This window comes from Mustelus asterias, chromosome 20 (genome assembly GCF_964213995.1).
Source record: "Mustelus asterias chromosome 20, sMusAst1.hap1.1, whole genome shotgun sequence".
Classification (NCBI taxonomy): domain Eukaryota; kingdom Metazoa; phylum Chordata; class Chondrichthyes; order Carcharhiniformes; family Triakidae; genus Mustelus; species Mustelus asterias.
The window spans coordinates 14,637,403-14,660,795 of record NC_135820.1 but is presented as its reverse complement, the minus strand read 5'-3'; the positions used below and the strand labels follow the sequence as shown (position 1 = coordinate 14,660,795).

Below are 23,393 nucleotides of genomic sequence, written 5' to 3'. Positions count from 1 at the left end.
ACTTACACTTGAAAGCCTCCCAATTGTCAGATATTGATTTGCCCTCAAACATCTGTCCCCAATCTACATTCTTCAGTTCCTGCCTAATCTTCTTGTAATTTGCCTTCCCCAAATTTAGCACCTTCACCGGCGGACTACCCTTATCATTAACCATCAGTACTATAAAGCTTACTGAATTGTGGTCACTGTTCCCGAACTGCTCCCCTACTAAAACATCTTCCACCTGGCCAGGTCCAATCCCCAATATCAGGTCCAATCCGGCCCCTTCTCGAGTTGACTATCTAAATATTGTTTCAAGAAGCCGTCCACTCAAGAAACTTTCACGCTCTAGCACTAAGTGAATCCCAGTCAATGTAGGTAAGTTGAAATCATCCAACACAACAAACTGTTGCTTTTGCATCTTGCCTAAATCTGTCTACAGATCCGTTCCTCTTTCTCTCGCTGGCTGTTGGGAGGCCTCTAGTAAATCCCCAACATTGTGACTACATCCTTCCTATTGCTGAGCTCAATTCATATTGCCTCGCTGTATGAGCCATTCGAGGTGTCTTCCCGCAGTACAGCTGTCATATTTTCCTTAACCAGTAGTGCAACTCCCCCACCCCTTTTCCATCCCCCACTATTTCGCCTGAAACATCTGTATCCTGGAACGTTAAGCTGCCAATCATATCCGTCCATAACCAAGTCTCTCTAATGGCACCAACATCACAGTCCCAAGTATCAATCCACGCTGTAAGTTCATATGCCTTACTTGTTGCACTTCTTCCATTTAAACAAATGCACTTCAGTCCACCAGACCCTCTTTGAAGAGCAACCAAACCCTGTGTGCTCTTCCTCTGCGTCTTACAGGTGCTACTCTATTTCCCCTTCAGTTACTTCGCCTTTACTTTGATTCGCATGCCCCCGTCAAACTAATTTAAATACTGCAGTGCAACACTGGCAGATATCCCGGCCAGAATATTCATACCCCTCCAGTTTAGATGCAACACGTTCTTCTTGTGCGGGTCCACCTGCCTCGGAAGAAGTCTCAATGGTTCAGATATCTGAAACCGTCCCTCCTACACCAGCTGTTTAGCCACGTGTTGAACTGTACTTACTACCTTCTTAATTCTCACTGGCACCTGGCAAAGGGAATAAACCCGAGATTACAACCCCAGAGGTCCTGCTTGTTAATTTACAACCTACCTCCCTGAACTGCTGCTGGAGGACCTCGTCACTCTTCCTACCTATGTCGTTAGTACCAATAAGTACCACGACTTATGGCTGTTCACCGCTCCCTTCAGAATGTTTTCTGCCCGTTTACAGGCATGTTGGACCCTGGCACCAGGGAGGCAGCGAACCATCCTGGAGTCTCGTTCACCTCCACAGAAGGGCCAATCTGTACTCCGAACTATAGAGTCCTCTATAACTATTGCTCTAGTGCTCTTTCTCCCTCCCTGCTTAACAACAGAGCCAGCCATGGTGCTCCTGCGCTGGCTGCTGCTGCTGTTATCCCTTGATAGGCCATCCCACCAACAGTCTCCAAAATGTATACTTGTTCGGGAGGGGGACGACCACATGGGATTCCAGCACTGAATACGTGCCCTTTCTAGCCATCGCCCATCTATCTGCCTGCATTTTAGATGTCACTACATCACTAAAGCTCCTGTCTACGACGCTTTCCGCCATCGTTATGCACCCACGTGCATCCAGATGCTGCTCCAACGTACCAATACGATCTGTGATACTGACTACTGCATCTGTCAGAGAACATCCCAATTTCTGGAATTATTATGGGAAGAAATCAATCTATAAATCAGTCCAAAATGTTTTTCCCAGGAACACAATCCTGAAATGCTCCTGCACTGATATCCCCGGGGATGCAACGATATCGCTGCAATGAGAGTCTTAAGGCCAAATCTGTCTCCAGGCGACCTATTTTCATTTATTTTAATTTTGCTGGTGGTTCCTTGAGCCCAGACTCTGTCAATGGTTGCTCTGTATGACAGGCAATCGTTTTCCCCTCACTTCCGAAACTCAGCTCTTTTGTATGGTCAGGCAAACACAATATCAACGGTGCATAAGGGATGAACAGTCCTGGAGGACCCCAGATTGAGCGTTCGAGAAATGTTTTCTCGGAGGTAAGTGCCCTCTGAAGACACTGTGAGCGTTGTCTCCCATCACTTTGCCGATGATTGACAGCAAGCAGATTGGGTGATATTTAATCATTTTAGCGGGTCATTTTCTATACATTATATTCCAGAGCATAAAAAGAGCTGATTCCTCTGATGACTTCATATTCAAATTGTACAGGACTGTATCGACTTTAGATCACAGGAAATATTCATTCAGTCCAACCAATGCTTACCTTTCATTGCACAACACACGGATCCCTCCATTAATCTAAAGCGACCAGCACACCTTTTCCTTCTGTCTTCTTCACACACTCATTTGTGTGCCCCATAAATATTTAGCTACATACGCTATCAATTATGTGCATCAGACTCCGAATGGAGGGAATCATACCAAAGCAGTAAAGGGGTTCAATTTTAGAGAGCTGTCTAATAACAGACAGCATAACCCCCAGTGCCAACAATGCACAAGCCTAGTGATTGTCAAACGCATCCCCCTACTAACAGTCTAGATATGGTTCAATCGCAAATCCCGGCTTTCTTTCCATTGAGGATAGGGGCATTAGTGGAATCCTGGCCACATTGAGGCTGTCTGCCTCTTTTAAGCACTTAAAACAATCTACTGTCTCCTCGTGTCAGTCTCTTTTTTGTCCCTGTCCAGTCTCTGTAAAACTGAAAGTGACCAGGGTGGAGGATCATTGACATTTTTATTAGATATATTAAACGCAAACCGTGACGAGATCACTAATCAACAAATGTTTGAGGTGTTGAAATGGAGCCTTTACAAATTGGCCTACGATATAAAGAATCTGTGTCCATAATTTGAAATCTTTACCCGTGTCCCTTTCTAACAGTGAGTTTAATGACGATTGTGATCTAGTCCCGGGAAAGTGCGATCTCTCCAGCTGCACAACTCATGACCTGGTGGCGATAGCCACGGCGGATCTATTGCTCATTTTCATCGAGGTCATACTCAGGTGGTTCCGATATTATTACTATCCACTGGACATTATACTTGTGTGCATTGTTGTCTATATTCTGTACTGTACAGCCATAGACTGTTCAGTCTGGTTCACCATCAGTTTCTACTTTGATCGATTTGTTTCCATCTGTTACCAGCAGCTGAAAACTAAATATTGCACCAAGAACATGGTGGCTGCGATTCTGTCAGCAAGCTGTGTCCTGCGCTTCGTAAAAAATCAGCCCTTCTCCTTCAGATTCAAACTTCAAATGATAATCGACAATATCCCATGGTTCTGTTATAGTAAGCCCAGCTATTTGAATGGCCCTGAATGGATTCCATTTAAATTGATTGACATGATTTTAATTCCATTGCTCCAATTCGCAATAATTCTTCTCCTTAACTCTCTGACAGTCAGATACATTTTAGTGGCCAGTTCAGTCCGTAAGAGATTGAGAGTTCAGAACAAGGGAAGGAATTGCACTGACCCAGAGATGGAGATTAGAAGGCAATCTGTGATTCTACTTTTCTCCATATCCAGCAGCTTCATACTCCTCGGGTTGGCGAATGTTTTACAACGATCTCAAATGGAACATCTCTTCAATAACGATTCTTTTTACATCTTTGAACAAATCAGATATATGCTGCGAAATTTAAGTTGCTGCACAAACACCTTTATTTATGGAGCAACTCAGTCCAAATTCAGAGAGCATTGCAAGATTGCGATGAAGTATCCAATTATATCAATTATTCAGTTCTTTAATAAAGGGAGCAAATGAGAGTTGACGAAATGTTCACTAGGATTTGTGCGAGGGGTGACTACTGTTCGATGGTAAGATCAAATTATGCTGAAGTTAAAGGAGAGTTGTGAGCGAGGGTGAAAGGCTGCCAGGGTGCTGGAGGACCATAAATATACAATTGCAGAAAAAGATAGGTCCGACAAGGGGCAGTTATTCAAAGGCAAGAGCTGACCATCAGAAGACCCGGCATAAAGGTGTGAAGAAAAAAGCCAAAGAACACCCACGGTACAGGAAAGAAGAAGCAAATGCTTCCATCTCTCCTCTGGCTGCTTAGGTTCTATTATCAGCTCCTTGCGTTTGCACAGAAAATGAAAACAGACTTCGTCTAATAAAGATCTGCAGAAACTGGAAAGATGTAATGCCAGCTGATTATTGTCATTATTTGGAAACGTAGTTTTGAGTCTGCCGATTTTACATTCTACCGCGAGCAACAACTGTCACGTTTTTTCTCTAACATCTCGCGTTTATTTCCATCTCCCTGCCTCTCGCGTTCTCTCTGCCTCCCGCGCTCAGCGCAAAAATATTTAGCTGGCGTCTGAATGAGAATGTTACCACACTCACACAAGCCAAGCCGGGAGATTTTAGTGGTGGAAGGAGACCCAACCTCGGCAGGTCATGTTCGGAACAACACTGAGGTCTCGGCTAATAGACACTCGCCGACTTCCCCCGTCTCGCTAGAAATTCTCTCAGCGTGAAGCAGAATGTTCACAATTTCCTGGTCATGTTTCACAGTAACCGCGTATTTGAATCATCCCCAAAATCACTTGCTTCTACATCTGTCAGATCACACCAATGGATCTCTATGTCAATTCGTCTGCTTGAAATCCTGATTTTTGCTTTCATTACCTCTTGACTCAACTATTGCACCAGAGCCCGGGACAAAACGTTATTCTCTCCCATCCGTACAATTAATATCTTCAAAGGCTCTGTTGCCAGCGTCTACCTAAGTTACAATGAACACCTTTCTATATTGCCCTGATATTCATTGGGGTACACCAGCTTGCTTTCCGATATGGCGTGGTTTAAGATGCACATTCTTCATTTAAATGTTCGCCTGCTGCAATCTCGTTCAGTATGAACAATAATTCCTTTCTCCATCGCATCCCATCCCTGCACCCTCCTATAGCCTCTACAACTCGCTCCACATCTCTGCAACCACCTCCAACAATTATGACTTCAAATTTCTGACCGGATCCAAGTTGTACGATGCAACTTGCCCTCCATCCTCCTCCAGCCCCGTAAACTATGGCAGATGTTTGCACTCCTCTAATCCTTGCTTCCTAATTATCCCCTGAGTTCTACTGTTCCCCCATTGGCAACTGTCTGTACTAAGCTATTAGTTCCTCTAAATGCAGCCCTGTCCATCTCTTTTGCTCTAATTTAGAACGCTCCTTAAAAAAAGAAGCACTAATTCATGTTAATTGCTCACCGCCTTGGTAGAACTTCCTGCATAACTATGAATAAGGGTAGCAATGGGACACGCCACCCAATTGGAGTGCTAATAGCTCAGCTTGATGATTTTGGTAAGTTGTTTGTTTTTCATCGAGATCTGAGTTTCACGATTTGAGTCCAGAGTAAAAAAAAACGAGCATTTTGAAATCGTTTCCTTTGGACCATGTTGGAGTCAAGACTGGTTAGCGGGATGTTGAAACAACATACACGTGTGCAGGTGTTCAGGAAAACGCTGAAAAACAGATCAACTGAGCTGCTTCAAATCATTGGGAAAGTTCGCTGGAGAAAAGCTTCCAATCATCTGCAACTATCTGACAAACATGACAACGTGAAATGTTAATATGGACTGCAGATATAGGGAACCATTTTCAAATGATCAGTTAGAAAATGAGTTTAAGGCGATTAAGATCTGCATGGTGTTCGCATATTCTCTGCGTGCCTGTCTGGGTTTCCTCCAGATGCTCCGGTTTCTTCCCATGGTCCAAAGATGTGCAGGTTAGGTTGATTGGTCATGCTAAATTGTCCCTTCATGTCCCAATTTGTGTCAGAGTAGGAGTAGCGGAGTAAATATGTGGGCAAACATTTGGGCATACGGGGATAGGGCCTTGGTAAAATGCTCTTTCAGAGAGTTGGTGCATATTTGATGGGCTGAATGGCCTCCTTCTGCATTGTAGGATTCGAAGATGTTAATAGTCAAAGAAAATAAGATTCAAGTTAAAAGTTTGGGTGGGTGATTAGTAGCAATTGCGTGTTTGGAATTAAAAGCACCTATTGAAATGTATTTGCGATGTGAAACCAGATAAAATGAGAGCTGAAAAATCTTCTAGGTAAACATGTGATGTTACGGTCATGTGAGTAAGTGAGGTGATCGACAGATGAGAAATTTGGATACACTCAGCATATTCCAGAGCTAAAGGAAGTAAGTGCGATAAAATGATACAGAGGATTGAAAATATTGAACAGTGAAAATTAAGGTATTATTAAAAGGAACAATGACAGTTTACTTCGAGAATGGCTTCGAAGGCCTTGGGGTAGATATATATGCGAGGCGGGGGGGGGGGGGGGGTTTGCAGAGAAAGAGAGAGAGCAGAGAGATCAAAATCTAAGCCGTAATGTGATGAGTTGGATATGGAACATATGGGTGATGCTGCCTCAGAAGCAGCTAAGCACAAATTGCAAGGATCGTATTGTGGAGAGCCTGAACATATCCCAGGTTGCAAATAACGGTCGAGTATTAATACTAACTGGGAATGTGTGGTTACGTGAAATACATAGCTAAATAAATGAGAACAACAGACAAAGCAAGTCACCGCAAGTGATATGTTACTCCTTGATCACCCAAATATATTTCAGTCTATTTGGAATTTTGAAATAAATGTGAAGAATTATCCCTGAATGTGTATCTTTTTTCACATGTTTTAGTTGTAATGCAGCTCACTTTTATGGTGCATTTGTTGCATTTAACTTACAGATGTTAGAAGAGAATTAGGGCAAAAGATTGTAAACTGTTGAACGAAGAAAGAAGTATAATGGTAGGGTAAATGTGGTAGTAATTGGTGTTATTATACATCTAAAAAGTGGATTGCGTAAAATTTAAAGCCAGCCATTTACTCGGTTTAATTTGTAATGCAATTATAACCATTTCTTTCCGTTAAATTTTACTAAAGTTTGTAGAAGTTGCTTTTGATGTAACATTGCTACTTGTAAATGGTACTTGGTAGCCACACATACAGCGATGGACAATGGTTGGTGAAAGACAAGAAGGCTACGCAAGAAATGGAAAATAAATCAAAAAGAATGCATGACTTTGCATAATTGGACACAGGATAAAGTAATCTTTATTTTTTTGTTGTTGCTTAATGGACAAAATAGACGATCTTAAAAATAGCACCACCTTCAAAATAGGCCACCTACAAGCTAACCCACCGGGAAATAAAACTCGCCTGCAATGCATACCCACTGAACCTTTTTGTTTTTAAGCCAGTTTATATTGTCTGGCTTTGTACTCTCTTTGAAATGTGTCTTGCATTACGTCTTCCTTAGTTCAATTGACTTCTTTGTATCTGGTGCTCAATTTCAAGCATTCACCGTTCTCTTTCATCTTCATTTGTTGCTCATGTTTGCGTTGGGGGTGGCGTAGTTCTATTGGCTGAAAGACTTGCTAAAAATGCTATAAACCATGCTTTGGAGACCAGCGTTCGAATCCCACCACGGCAGCTTGTGGAATTTTAATTCGATACTTTAATGTCAAATCTGGTATTAAAGGTATAATGGGAATCGTGAAACATGTTGATTGTCATAGAAAACCATTTTGTTCCTTCAGGGCAGGAAAACTTTCACCTTACCCGATGGTAAAAATGTGCTTCAAATGTCTTCTAAATGTCTTAGCATGACAATAAGTTCAAAGGCTTTTTGGGGACAGGACAAGTAATATTGGCCCAGCCAGCGACACACACATCCCATGATTTTTGAAAAGTTCAATATTATCTTGTTTGTATGTATAATATATATAAGAAACTTAGCTTCCACTTAAGTTTCAATTTGAAACTGTTTTACCTGCAATTGAATTCAAACGAATGCAATCGCCATTTATTCTGGGTGGACTCTTCTTTTCCAATTCCAGGAATTGTTTAAAAAGAAAAAGAAAAAAGAATGGTACAACACAGGAACAGGCCCTTCGGCCCTCCCAGACAGTGCTGATCATAATTTCCTAACTAAAGGTTGAGGGAGCTAGGAAAGGTTGAGGGAGCGAGGGCTGTTCTCTCTGGAGCGGAGGAGGCTGAGGGGAGACTTAATAGAGGTTTATAATATGATGAAGGGGATAGATAGAGTGAACGTTCAAAGACTATTTCCTCGGGTGGATGGAGCTATTACAAGGGGGCATAACTATAGGGTTCATGGTGGGAGATATCGGAAGTATATCAGAGGTAGGTTCTTTACGCAGAGAGTGGTTGGGATGTGGAATAGACTGCCTGCAGTGATAGTGGAGTCAGACACTTTAGGAACATTTAAGCGGTTATTGGATAGGCACATGGAGCACACCAGGATGATAGGGAGTGGGATAGCTTGATCTTGGTTTCAGATAAAGCTCGGCACAACATCGTGGGCCGAAGGGCCTGTTCTGTGCTGTACTGTTCTATGTTCTAGAAACTAATAAAACCGCTTCTGTCCTTTCTCATATCCCCCTATTACCTCCCTATTCATGTACCCATCCAGGCGCCTCTTAAATGTTGTAAATGTGCTTGTACCCAATGGTGAGGGAGTCCAGGGCTCGAGGTCATAATTTGAGGGTAAGGGGTAAACTGTTTAGAACAGAGGTGCGGAGAAATTTCTTCACCCAAAGTGTGATGAATGTGTGGAATTCACTACCACAGAATGTAGCTGGTGCCAAAACGTTGTCTGAGTTCAAGAAAAAAATAGATATAGCTCATAGGGCAAAAGGGATCAAGGGATATGGGAGCAAGTCGGGATCAGGATATTGAATTCGGTGATCAGCCACGTTCAAGATGAATGGTGGAGCAGGCTCGCAGGGCCAAATGGCCAGCTCCTGCTTATAGTTTCTATGTTTCTATGTTTGCTTCCACCACCTCCTCAGGCAGCGCATTCCAGGCACCCACGATTCTTTGTGTGAAATGCTTCCACCGTATATCACACTTAAACATTACGCCTCTCAGCTTGAACCTGTGCCCCATTGCAATTGATCGTTCCATCCTGGGACAAAGCCTCTGACCATCCACCCTGTCTATGCCTTATAATTTTGTCGACCTCTATCAGGGCCTCCTTCTTTCCAGTGTAAACAATCCTAGTTTATTCAATCTCTCCTCGTAGTCAACACCCTCGAGACCAGGCAACGTCCTGGTGAACCTTCTTTGCACTCTCACCAAAGTTTCTAGGTCCTTCCAGCAGTGTGGTGACCAGAGCTACATGCAATACTCCAAATGCGGCCCACCCAAGGTTTTACATAGCTGCAACATGATTTGACAACTCTTGTATTCAATGCCCCAACCGATGAAGTCAAGCATGCCTAAGCCTTCGTAATCACCTTGGCCACCTGTGGTGCCACTTTTCGGGAACGGGGGACCTGCACTCCCAGATCCATCCGTATCTTAATGTTCCAAAGGGTTCTGCCATTTTCAGTGCATTTCATAGATTAATTTAATGCCCCAACATCCATTTGTCCAGATTAAATTCCATCTGCATTTCTGTGCCCAATTCTCCAATCTATCTATATTCTGTTGTACACTCTGACAATCCCTGGCACTATCAGCAACTCCACCAACATTTGTGTCATCCGCAAACTTATGAATCTGACGACCCACATTTTCCTCCACATCATTTATGCACACTGCAAATAACAGAGATCTCAACACTGATCCCTGTGGAACACCGCTAGGTGCAAATCTCCATTCTGGAAAAACAACCTTCCACTGTGATTCACTGTCTTCTATGACCAAGCCAGTTCTATACCCATTTAGTTAGCCCATCCCTAATCCCTTGTGAGTATAATTGTTGTACCAGTCTGCCATGTGGACCTTGTCAAATACCTTATAAACATATAAACTACATGCACTCATCAATCATCCCTCATCAATCATCTTTGTCACCTCTTCAAAAACTAACTCCAGTTGGTGAGACATGACCTTCACCGTACAAAACCATGCTGCTTGGATGGCACGGTGGCACAGTGATTAGCACTGCTGTCTCACAGCGCCAGGGAGCTGGATTCGATTCCTGCCCTTGGGTCACTGTCTGTGCCGATTGTGAACGTTGTCCCCGTATCTGGGTGGGTTTTCTCTGGGTGCTCCGGTTTCCTCCCACAGTCTGAAAGACATGTCGGTTAGATGCATTGTCTATGCAAAATCCTCCCTCAGTGTACCCAAAAGGCGCCGGAGTGTGATGACTAGGGGATTTGCACAGTAATTTCATTGCAGTGTTAACGTACTTGCGAAAATAAATGAATGACCTAAACAAATTCGTCCATTTTCTTCCAAAAGTGCAGAGATCCTGCCCTTCAGTCTCTTCCCTTAAAGCTTACACCACGCTGACGTCAGGCTCACCGGCTTATAATTTCCTACATTATCCCTGTTTCCTTTCTTGAATAATATTGCCTTTTCTCCAGTCCTGTGGAACGTCGCCTGTATTCAAAGAGAATGCAAAGATATCTGTTAAGGCGCAAGTGTGTTTCTGTAGATTTGATATCCCACAGTGTGTTAGCCTTCTGTTAGAGACAATTAACATTAAAATTTCCAAGAATTAGAAGACCATCTTTTTACTGAAAAAAATGGAGTCATATTGTTCCAATATTTAAAAAGAACATTTTACTTCATGGCAATTAAACAAAGCAAATACGACACGTGATCTGAAATAATCAATGTAAGTTATACACGACTGCATAGGGGAAATGCAGTTAATTGTATGGTATAAATTGCACGTTACTTTGAGAACAAAATTTAAACAATACGCATGATTTGCGTCGGTAGCCCCTTCAACTTACATGTCATCAGATTCACTCGTCAAATCGCTCAACCCTTTGTCTTTTATCTCAATAATTTCAGTTCATCTTCCTCTGCAACTCTTGTGCAAGCCAACAAGGGTATTCCAGCTTCATTTTGAAACCTGTTACTATTCAACATCTCCACATCACAGAAGTTCAGAGTGTGTGATCTAGCTATCTATCTATCTATCGAGATATCTATCTATCCATCTAGCTATCTATCTGTCTATTTATCTCTCTCTATATCTACCTATCTCTCTCTCTATCTATCTATCCATCTATCTATCTATCTATCTGACAATCTATCTATCTATCTATCTATCTATCTATCTAATTATCCATTTATACATCTAAATATCTATCTTTCTATCTGACAATCTCTCTGTCTGTCTAAATATCTATCTATCTAGCTATCTATCTATCTATTTATCTATCTCTCTATCTATCTATTTATTTATCTGCCTATCTGTCTGTGTGATTCAGAAAGTGAAAACAGGAGTTCTGTGCTCGCTGATATAAAGACAGAAAGGCTGCCTGGGGACTGAGGGAATCTGTGCGTTTGCTCTGAAAATAAATAAAGATGAAGTTGAAGTTTAGAGTGCAATTTTAGACTTCTGAGGAAGTGAAATCAGCTGGTGGAATAAACATTTAGTAAATGCTCAGTAACCAGCGGGGCGAAAACCTTTTGCATCTGAGCCAGTCCAAGAAGAAACCATGTTGTTGAGCTAGTGGGAAATCTTCACTTGGTTTATGTGCCTGTAGCTCGTGCATTTGACTCATTTATTGCATTTGTATTGAGATCTATCCCAACATTTGTCTGATGCAATATAATGAAAATCCCTTGCTACAAAATGTTTTATTATAAATGTAACAAGTTCATTAATGAACTACTTTTATTTCACTAACTTTCCTCTTCGGTTTCTGGGCAAAATAAAAGTTAGTATCTCAAAGACATTTCACCAGATGGGTTCTGACTTGTGCAGTAGTTTTAGCAACTGAAATTGTAATCAATGTCAACGGAAAATTTAGATTTAGAGATTTAGAAAGCCATGAGATAGAGCTAAGTATGAACGGAAGGGGAGATAAAAGGATGCAGAGATCATGCAAGTGAAGATGGCAGGTGATCAATAGAATCCAGGGAATAGCTGCAGTGCAGGAGGCCATTCGCCCTATTGAACATTCACGCCAAAAGGGTATCCTTAACCAAGCCCACATTCCCGCCTTGTCCCCTTAAACCCACAAATTTACCATGACTAATCCACCTAACCTGCATACCTTCGCACACCAACGGGGAATTTAGCATGGCCAATCCATCTAACCTGCACACCTTTGGAAGGAAAGAGGTGAAGAATGAAATATAAGTTATGTAATGCTGAAGGAAATACATTTTTTTCAAAACTTTTGCCTTGCACTTATTGACAAGGCAATCTTTCAGAAATATTCCAATCCGAGTTCATAAACGTGGGAGAGGGAAGGTGGAGAGCTTGCAGTTGACAAATGGGAAATGCATAAGAAAGCGAAGATGAAGTTACTAATGACCGGGATCAATGGCAACTGGGATAAATGGTGAGGGACTAAATTAAGAAAGCAAGGGAGAGGGGAAAGGAATTTGGATTGAGGCATAATGAGAGAAATGGGTACTGGGAGAGGGCGGCAGCAGATGCATTTAGGAGAGAGGAGATGTCAATACCCGTGGAAAGAGTAGCACAAAAGGCATGGGATGATAGAGGGATGGAAGGAGACAGAAATGGATGAGTGAGAGATAGTGGAAGAAAGAAAGGGAGTGTGAAGACGGGAATCGGTTAATGAACTTTGTCGCACTTAAGCATTAAGACCCGAACTCTGTGATTTTGTTGAGAACACTGCAGAGTTCATGTTTTCGTCAAAGTTCGGTGTTTTCCATATCTGTGCCAGATAGGAGGAACAGCTATTCTTGCTGTCTCCACTTGTTATTAAGAAATGCGATTAACCCAGCTCGAAATAAGCTAAACAATCTCCATTTTTATGGACCTTTGTTTAACACGATGGAGTTGACATGTATGCCTTCTGTGATCGTATAATCATAGATTCACATATATATATTCATCATACGTTATTCATCTTATCCTGATATAAAGTATTATGCAAACCTGTATGCATATTAGTTAACTTGTTTGTGCAAAATCTGCGATGTTGTTTCAAGGATATAAATGACGAACAATCGTGGCCTTGGAGATCGAACAAACTATGCAGAGGAAGATACTGCTGATGCAACAAGAATCTCACCATGAACAATGACAGACATCTTAGAGAATTGCAATGTAATGAGGCCGGGGCCCGGGACATATATAAACTCTGTTCTTTCTTGTGTTCGAAGAGAAGGCTGGGGTTCCACTGTTAGGAACCTCACTTCTCCCACAATTGTGAAAATAAACCTGTACTTTGATCCACTAATGGTGTCAGAGGTTTTCTTTACAAAGAACAATTGGGGGCTTGTCCGGGATAATCTGTTTACGGTCCGGTTGAATGGCCACGACCGGGACACCAGAATAGATTACAGAACTTTAAATTGAGTGGGTCAAAATGCAGCGGGTAATCATTTGTGTTAAGAGTGTGTGATGTTCAGACGTGAGCGAGATCGAGACTGTCTGAGTGATCGCCGGAGTTTCAAGGAAAAGCCTTCATGTTTAAGAGTTAGAAGGAAAAGCCTTCTGAGGAGAAGCCGGCTTAAACAAATGTATAGTATATGCGGTGGTACGGAGGGATCTGATCACCCCTTACAGGTATCACTGGACTCCGATAAGACCGACCTGGGAGGGGGAGAGCGAGAAAGGAGAATACGTCACTCCAGGTGGTGAGTATAAATTTATCAGTGTTATGGCGGGACAAAGGCAGTGGGGACCCGCTGGGTCCCTAATAAATGAATTTATGGTTAAGAGGGACAGACTCATAAAGCAGATGATAAAAGAGGGATGGGATTTAGACCACCCACGAGACCAACAACTAAAATGGTTGGAAAAGGAAAAGAAAAACAAAACTAAGAAAATTGGAGTTCTCTTCGTTCATCAATTGGCCGGATTAATTGAACAGGCCTCAGTCTTGAGTAAGAAATGGGCTGATGACAAAGAAAAAATTAAAATGTTAAACAACAAAGGGGTGAAATAGCCTCCGAATTTGGGGAGCGACTCTTTAGAATATACCAAGAATGTTGGGGAGTACCCGAAACTGCCCGAACAGATAGAACCTTTTTACAAGCATTTAAAGACGGGCTGTCGCCAGCTCACCAAAAAATCCTTAAAATGGGAGTTCTCAATACCCAGACTTATGATGAATTAGTGGAATGGGCATCGGGAATTAGAGATGGACCAGATGAGAAACCATACCTCCAAATAAAACAGGAAAATATTAGTGCAAACAGTGGAGGAGCTAAACCAAAGGGCGCGTGCCATAATGGTAGGAAACTGGGTCACTTTGTCAGGCACTGTAGGGCTCCAAAGGGGGGTAGTGAAGTCTGCAAAATGGCAGATAGTGAAGGACGAGGGGGTCTGCAGGTCCTCTCATTGACGTGTACTTATCAAAGAAAAAAGCATTAATAAAGAGGATGCAAAAGGATGGCTGGGTTACGTCTCAGACCTTAGAGTAGCAGAAAACGTGGATATATAAAGAAAAGAGAAACGAGGCAAAGAAGATAGGAGTATTGTTAATGCATCAGTTAGCTGGACTAATTGAGCAAGATAAAGAAAAGATTAGAGAGTTAGAATTCAGAATGAGAGAATTGGAGAAACGAAACCAAGTCTTCGAAGAAAAACAATAGAGAGGGGGAACTGTTTCTCTACCTCCTAATGAGTCCACACAGGGACCAAAAGCTCCTCCAGAGGAGTGGGAAGTGCTAGAATACAACTCAGCACCATCAACCCGGAGGGGAACTGGTGCACAGCCAAAAGCAAAATTATAAACCCGTCACCCAATGTAAAACGGAGATTCAGAGAGTATTAGGGAATGCTCCCACTTATTGGAGCAGAATTACCACAATAAAACAATTAAGAAGAGGGATCAGTGAATGTGAGAATCAAAGAAAAGATAAAGAGGTATCTGGCTTACCAATGTTGTTCCAAAATCCCGATACGAATGAACAGGAATGGTGGAATTGACCCAGTGTCGATAATCACCAGACATCTAAGGTAGCTGTCATTGCCCCAATGAATAAGACAGACACCAGCGCCAGTGCCGCTGCAAAGACAGAAGGGACGACTCAAATCAGGCTAACTTGGTTAGTTTGAAGTGTGATAAGACTAAAAAGGGGGATAAAGGGTTAAAAGGAAACAAGCAGGCTATAAATCGCTCTCTCTCACTCGAGGGAGAGAGAGAGAGAGATGTAGGTTGTAATTGCGATCCAGAGCCTCATGTGGTGGAATGGGGTATAGCAGATCAATGCGAGTTTAATAAATTAATAAATTTTACGATAGGGGCATCGGACAGAGATTTGGGGAATGTGGGAATAAGAGCATTACAATACATCTGAAGAGTCGTAAGGAGAGTTAACCATTTAAGCACACAGTAGATTCGATCTTGCATCTGCCTGTGTAAAAATAATTAATTTAGTAGGGATATTTAAAAGTGATAAAATAAATGGATTATTTGGATCAGGCTTTTGTTAAATTTGCAAATGTATTTTTGATAGAACTGACAATGAAAAGATAAATAGAAAGAATTATTCCTGCGTATTTGAAATGATGATTAATCACTTGTTTATATTCCTCTGAGTTATAAGACTTGCAGTAATTTTAAGATATAGTCAAAATTTAACAGATAAGGGAGTTACATGAGGTAGAATGGGAGTGCGTGTGTGATACTGGGAATTATTATATGCCATAATGCATTCTAATTAAAATGTGTTACATGGATCAACCATGAAACTGTATTCAATGACAGACGGGCTAAAAGGGAGTGCCCGCCTATAATACCAAATTGACAAATCAATATAATTAGAGATGAGGGAAATAATTCAGTGGAATAAATGAGATAAGAAAATGCTGGGGAAGTATTTGTTACAAACGGTTAAAGATTGAAGTGATAAGATTTCTTGAATTTACTTCTGTTTTGAGTTGAATTACAGCTTGGAAGGCAGCAGCATAAAAGCGACTGTTAATCAACGGTCTGTATTCTTAAATGTTTTACTTCCATCCCAGTTTAAGATGTTAAGTCTGAATAAATGTTGGGAGCTTCCATGTGTATCTGCGTGTATCTGTGTGTTTAACAACGTGATTGTGTGAATATTTTGTTGTTGTTCGTTTTAATGTTGAGAAAGGAGTTAAACCTTGGAAGGACCATGTGCTCTTTCCTTGTCTTGAAGTTGAAAGTCAGGGGGCAGAGTTGAATATGGTTGCCATCACAAAGGAGAAAGTGCTAGAGAAACTAAAAGGTCTGAAAATTGATAAATCTCCGGGCCCAGATGGGCTACATCCTAGAGTTCTAAAGGAGATAGCTGAAGAAATAGTGGAGACGTTAGTTATGATCTTTCAAAAGTCACTGGAGTCAGGGAAAGTCCCAGAGGATTGGAAAATCGCTGTTGTAACCCCAGTGTTCAAGAAGGGAACAAGAAAAAAGATGGAAAATTATAGGCCAATTAGCCTAACCTCAGTTGTTGGCAAAATTCTAGAATCCATCGTTAAGGATGAGATTTCTAAATTCTTGGAAGTGCAGGGTCGGATTAGGACAAGTCAGCATGGATTTAGTAAGGGGAGGTCGTGCCTGACAAACCTGTTAGAGTTCTTTGAAGAGATAACAAATAGGTTAGACCAAGGAGAGCCAATGGATGTTATCTATCTCGACTTCCAAAAGGCCTTTGACAAGGTGCCTCACGGGAGACTGCTGAGTAAAATAAGGGCCCATGGTATTCGAGGCAAGGTACTAACATGGATTGACGATTGGCTGTCAGACAGAAGGCAGAGAGTTGGGATAAAAGGTTCTTTCTCAGAATGGCAACCGGTGACAAGTGGTGTCCCGCAGGGTTCAGTGTTGGGGCCACAGCTGTTCTCTTTATATATTAACGATCTAGATGACGGGACTGGGGGCATTCTGGCCAAGTTTGCCGATGATACAAAGATAGGTGGAGGGGCAGGTAGTATTGAGGAGGTGGGGAGGCTGCAGAAAGATTTAGACAGTTTAGGAGAGTGGTCCAAGAAGTGGCTGATGAAATTCAACGTGGGCAAGTGCGAGGTCGTGCACTTTGGAAAAAAGAATAGAGGCATGGACTATTTTCTAAACGGTGACAAAATTCATAATGCTAAAGTGCAAAGGGACTTGGGAGTCCTAGTCCAGGATTCTCTAAAGGTAAACTTGCAGGTTGAGTCCGTAATTAAGAAAGCAAATGTAATGTTGTCATTTATCTCAAGAGGCTTGGAATACAAAAGCAGGGATGTACTTCTGAGGCTTTATAAAGCACTGGTTAGGCCCCATTTGGAGTACTGTGAGCAATTTTGGGCCCCACACCTCAGGAAGGACATACTGGCACTGGAGCGGGTCCAGCGGAGATTCACACGGATGATCCCAGGAATGGTAGGCCTGACATACGATGAACGTCTGAGGATCGTGGGATTATATTCATTGGAGTTTAGGAGGTTGAGGGGAGATCTGATAGAAACTTACAAGATAATGAACGGCTTAGATAGTATGGATGTAGGGAAGTTGTTTCCATTAACAGGGGAGACTAGGACGCGGGGGCACAGCCTTAGAATAAAAGGGAGTCACTTTAGAACAGAGATGAGGAGAAATTTCTTCAGCCAGAGAGTGGTGGGTCTGTGGAATTCATTGTCACAGAGGGCTGTGGAGGCCGAAACGTTGAGCGTCTTCAAGACAGAAATTGATAAATTCTTGATTTCTCGAGGAATTAAGGGCTATGGGGGGAGAGCGGGTAAATGGAGTTGAAATCAACCATGATTGAATGGTGGAGTGGACTCGATGGGCCGAATGGCCTTACTTCCGCTCCTATGTCTTATGGTCTTATGGTCTTATAAGAGTGTAGTTGAGAAGTTAAAAAAATAATAAGTAACTTTGTGCAAAATAGAAAAGCAGGAACAAATGAATAAGGTGAATATACTGTCTCTGAGTCAGTTGAAAGTCTATCAAATCAGTGAATCGTAGTTCTGATTACCCCAATTTACAGCAGGAGATTAAATCAGTCAAAGCCTTAGTTGGTAATACAAATAAAGATGTTATCCTTGAGTATTTTTAATTTGCATTTGATGCCAACCATTGAACACCATGAATTATTGGAACTTGTGTTGCCAGTTAGTAACTGATATGAAATTCAAGACTTGTGTGATGCTCCGATAACATGCAACGAATTACATCATTTAAATCATCTAACATTGATGATAGTTCTGATAGTGTAACTAGTTAAAATTATTTCCTGCCGTTGGAATTGTGCCATCTTTTGTTCAAGGTTTTCCAAATATAAGAACACTGCAAAACTTAAAATCTAGCCAGCTCGGAAGCAAACCAAAACATTTCTAATCAAGTAACTCTGAAAATGAAGGAATTCTGATCAGGAGTTCAGTTTAAAAATGTAAACATTAATTTAAAAATTAAATTAAGAGGGTTTTGAGATACTCGAGAAAGACAAATCCTGAAAAGCCTTAACCAATTTTATAATATATATTGTGTATTGATAAAAACATAAGTCTGTGAAAAAAAGGCTAGTTATTCCAAACACGTAACCATTCTTTACCATAGTTTATAATAGCTTGCACAATTAACATTAACATGACAGGAAGTGAAACCGGATTACTTCAGAGAGAGAGAGAGCATTCGACTGCACACAAGAAAATGCTTATTCGGTTATCTGTGTTTTTAAAGAGCTGTATATGGCAGCATACAATTGGCATCTGAGACCATGAAACACTGGTGTTTACCTGATGAGACAATCTGTCTATAGAAGGATCATTTCTGCTTAAACATTGCACTTTCAAATGTGGACAAACAAATGATGAAATTAGATATAATGTAAGAATACATCATACAAAGATCGGAGTTGTATAGTATGTGATTTAAATGAGAAAAGCGATGTCTTTTGATAGAATGTCCAGCTGCAGCAAGTGCAAAGTGTTGTTTGATTCGCACCAAGCCAACTGAAGGGTCTGTTTATTTCTTCAGAATAAACTCGACTGATCTGAAGTAAATATGTCTTTCTTCAAGCATTGTTTTCGAAATAACGGTTACTTTAAAGAAGGGGAGAGAGAGGGAGAACAGCCAAAAACCAGCGCTGAGATTGAACAAAACAAAACATAGAAACATAGAAAAACTACAGCACGAACAGGCCCTTCGGCCCACAAGTTGCGCAGAACACATCCCTACCTTCTAGACCTACCTATAACCCTCCATCCTATGAAGCTCCATGTACTCATCCAGGAGTCTCTTAAAAGACCCGATTGAGTTCGCCTCCACCACCACTGACGGCAGCCAATTCCACTCGCCCACCACCCTCTGTGTGAAAAACATCTGTTTCTAAAGCATAACTAAATTAGATATTATTATTACATACAAGCAGTCTCCAGCTACATCAACAACTTGGCCATGAGAAAGTTTGTTTACCTTACATTGTACTTTCACAGAATGCAGCTAAGTTTCTAAGTTGGACTCAGAATTCCAAGCTGATGAGGCCAAATTATCTTAAATTAACTTGAAGCACAGCACAATTAATTACATTGGGCAAAAATACTTTGCACTGGCGAAAACCATCCAGAAAACGGGGAAAAAGAACGTGGATGAAGGTATTGCCCACCATACCAAATGAGATTAAGGGTTGCTACAAACCAAACAACCGGACTAACCCCTTATGAGCTAATGACAGGACGGACGATGCAATTACCAAAAAGCATCATAACAGGTGGGACCGATGTCGGTCCACTAAAAGATAAAATCAGGAGAAATGTTTTGGAACTAAGCACCCAACTGAAAGGGATCCATAAATCGGTAAAAGACAATCAAGAAATAAGAGGTGCAGAGAGAGCTTGAAATGCTCCCTGACAGTCCCAACAGTGGGATGCCCTAGTAAAAATATTACCTAACAAATCAGGGCTTGTACAAAAATGAAGTGAGCCGTATGAAGTTATAATTAGTGGAGATATCTGTGCCTGTATATACTCAGTTGAATATGCTGAAATTAATTGGAAAAATATGTGATATACTCCAATTGCAGATATAAACAAACAACGACTGACCTCCAAGCAAGCTGAACGGGTTCGCGGATTCGCGGTGTCGCGTGTGGGCGACATAGCCTTTGGACCATTGTATAACGGTCGCGCGGGATATTAGTAAGTGATAAGATGCTTCTCACGCTCATACTCACGACCCTGGCCCTGTTAGCCATAGCGGGAGACTATAAATTGAATTATGAGGAGTTGGCGATGAAGCACAGTGATCATCTCTGTAACGATGACTCTGTCTACCGTATGAACACCTTCATGTATACGTCTTATCTGTATGCATCACAATCGAATCTGACCAAGTGCTGGGTCTGTTCACACATTCCCATGCACGGAGGAAAGGGAGGAATTCCCTTATTCCCTATCCCTTTATCAGCTCCAGAAGTAATTGAATGGGTTTTAAATCAGAATGGAACCCAGAAAGGGACAAGGCAACTGACATTTAAAACCCTATCGGGTACCACTATGCAGGGTATCAGCAACAGTGATGTTGTTTCAAGGCTAGGGGGCGGAGGGTGCACTTTATCGTCCTTTAAGAAGAATTACCAGCCCAGCTACGACAGATCAGGATCCCCACCCTACTTTGTTGTGAAAAATAAACAGAGGAGATCTATCTGCCTGATAAGAAATGGAACCATACCTGTTGGCCGTAGCTACTGTATACAGCAGATTGATATCACTGATGACGCTGAGGCCATGATACAGGTCACAATCCAGTGCCCCATAGCCACTGTCCCGGTTAGCCTCTCCTCCGCTTATGTAAGCGAGATGACTGCATATAATGGTACCTATTTTGTCTGTGGAAACAATGCCTATCCGTGGCTTCCCTGGAATTGGACAGGATCGTGTTATTTGGCATATGTGGTGCCTTATCTTCACCATTACACTGACTTATGGGACCACCCCCAGATACACCTGCTTAGGGCTAAGCGAGCCATGAGTGAGACAGAACGATTCTTCATGATAGCCTACCCATTTTTTGGGACGGCAAAGGCAGCATAGGAACTTATATGGATGGCCTCAACCCGAGAGAAAATTGCAAATGAGACTAAAAATGGGTTCGAAGAGGTGAGCACAGCCGTCTCTGAAATATCAGCAGAGGTCATAGCTATTCGGGTTGTGGCGTTACAGAACCGATTAGCACTCGATTATGTGCTAGCCTCCCACGGAGGAACATGTGCCATAGTTGGCTCCGAATGCAGTACGTATATTCCCGAAGCTTCGGAGAATATAACTCGCTTAGCAGATCATATTAAACAAGTCGCAAAAGCAATACAGGAAGAAGGGAACCAGTATCATGATTATAACCCTCCGGGCTGGCTGGGGCAATGGTTCGCATCGTAGGGTTCATACCTGATGCATGGATTGATTGTATTAATTGGGCGGCACGGTCGCACAGTGGTTAGCACTGCTGCTTCACAGCTCCAGGGACCTGGGTTCGATTCCCGACTTGGGTCGCTGTCTGTGTGGAGTTTGCACATCTTCCTCATGTCTGCGTGGGTTTCCTCCGGGTGCTGCGGTTTCCTCCCACAGTCCAAAGATGTGCGGGTCAGGTTGATTGGCAATGCTAAAATTGCCCTTAGTGTCCTGAGATGTGTAGGTTAGAGGGATTAGTGGGTAAATATGTAGGGATATGGGGGTGGGGCCTGGGTGGGATTGTGGTCGGTGCAGACTCGATGGGCCGAAGGGCCACTTTCTGTACTGTAGGGTTTCTATGATTTCTATGATTGTAATTGTAATTACTTGCTGTGTTTGTATGGCATTATTGAACGCCTGTTGCAAAACAGTAACAGCGTGAATTATGACGGTCGCAAGTGTACAGGCGGAGGGGGCAGACCTCCCGACTAAGGAGCTAGGCCCATTCCCCGATAACATGTGGTTCTGAGTTGGTCATAGATGCCATGTTTGGACCTGGCATGCGACCAAAAGGGGGGAAAATGAAGACGGGAATGAGTTAATGAACTTTGTCACACTTAAGCATTAAGACCCGAACTCTGTGATTTTGTTGAGAACACTGCAGAGTTCATGTTTTCGTCAGAGTTCGGTGTTTTTCATGTCTGTGCCAGATAACAGGAACAGCTATTTTTGCTGTCTCCACTTGTTATTAAGAAATGCGATTAACCCAGCTCGAAATAAGCTAAACAATCTCCATTTTTATGGACCTTTGTTTAACGCCATGGAGTTGACATGTGTGCCTTCTGTGATCGTATAACCATGGATTCATATATATATATATATTCATCATACGTTATTCATCTTTCCTGATATAAAGTATTATACAAACCTGTATGTATATTAGTTAACTTGTTTGTGCAAAACCTGTGATGTTGTTTCAAGGATATAAATGATGAACAATCGTGGCCTTGGAGATCGAACAAACTACGCAGAGGAAGATACTGCTGATGCAACAAGAATCTCACCATGAACAGTGACAGACATCTTAGAGAATTGCAATGTAATGAGGGCGGGGCCCGGGACATATATAAACTCTGTTCTTTCTTGTGTTCGAAGAGAAGGCTGGGGGTCCACTGTTAGGAACTTCACTTCTCCCACAGTTGTGAAAATAAACCTGCACTTTGATCCACTAATGGTGTCAGAGGTTTTCTTTACCTAGAACAATTGGGGGCTTGTCCGGGATAATCTGTTTACGGTCCAGTTGAATGGCCATGACCGGGACACCGGAATAGATTATCGAACTTTAAATTGAGTGGGTCAAAATGCAGTGGGTAATCATCTGTGATAAGAGTGTGTGATGTTCAGACGTGAGTGAGATCGAGACTGTCTGAGTGATCGCCGGAGTTTGAAGGAAAAGCCTTCATGTGTAAGAGGATGGAAAAGCCTTCTGAAGAGAAGCCGGCTTAAACAAATGTATAGTATATGCGGTGGTACGGAGGGATCTGAGCACCCCTTACAGGTATCACTGGACTCCAATAAGACTGACCTGGGAGGGGGAGAGCGAGAAAGGAGAATAAGTCACTCCAGGTGGTGAGTATAAACTTATCAGTGTTATGGCAGGACAAAGGCAGTGGGGACCCCCTGGGTCCCTAATAAATGAATTTATGATTAAGAGGCCCTACCCCCATATATTGACCCACTAATCCCTCCAACTCACGTATCCCAGGACACTAACGACAATTTTATCTTGGCCAATCAACCTAACTCGCACATCTTTGGACTGTGGGAGGAAACCGGAGCACCCACATGTTCTAATATGTTCTACCCGGTTGGAAAGCCACGCAGAAACGAGGAGAATGTGCAAAGTCCCAGAGGATTGGAAAATCGCTGTTGTAACCCCAGTGTTCAAGAAGGGAACAAGAAAAAAGATGGAAAATTATAGGCCAATTAGCCTAACCTCAGTTGTTGGCAAAATTCTAGAATCCATCGTTAAGGATG

At 42.1% G+C, this 23,393-nt stretch overlaps 1 protein-coding gene across 1 annotated transcript in view; it reads left to right on the top strand.

The window, feature by feature from the left end:
• Positions 1-2,103: 2,103 nt before the first annotated feature.
• Positions 2,104-23,393, top strand: part of LOC144508226 (putative G-protein coupled receptor 139) — a 41,640-nt gene continuing 20,350 nt past the window's right edge. Inside the window, exons 1-2 of the mRNA XM_078236039.1 lie at positions 2,104-2,117; positions 2,963-3,372. Coding sequence (XP_078092165.1) covers positions 2,104-2,117; positions 2,963-3,372 — 424 coding nt within the window. The remainder of the gene's footprint in view (positions 2,118-2,962; positions 3,373-23,393) is intronic.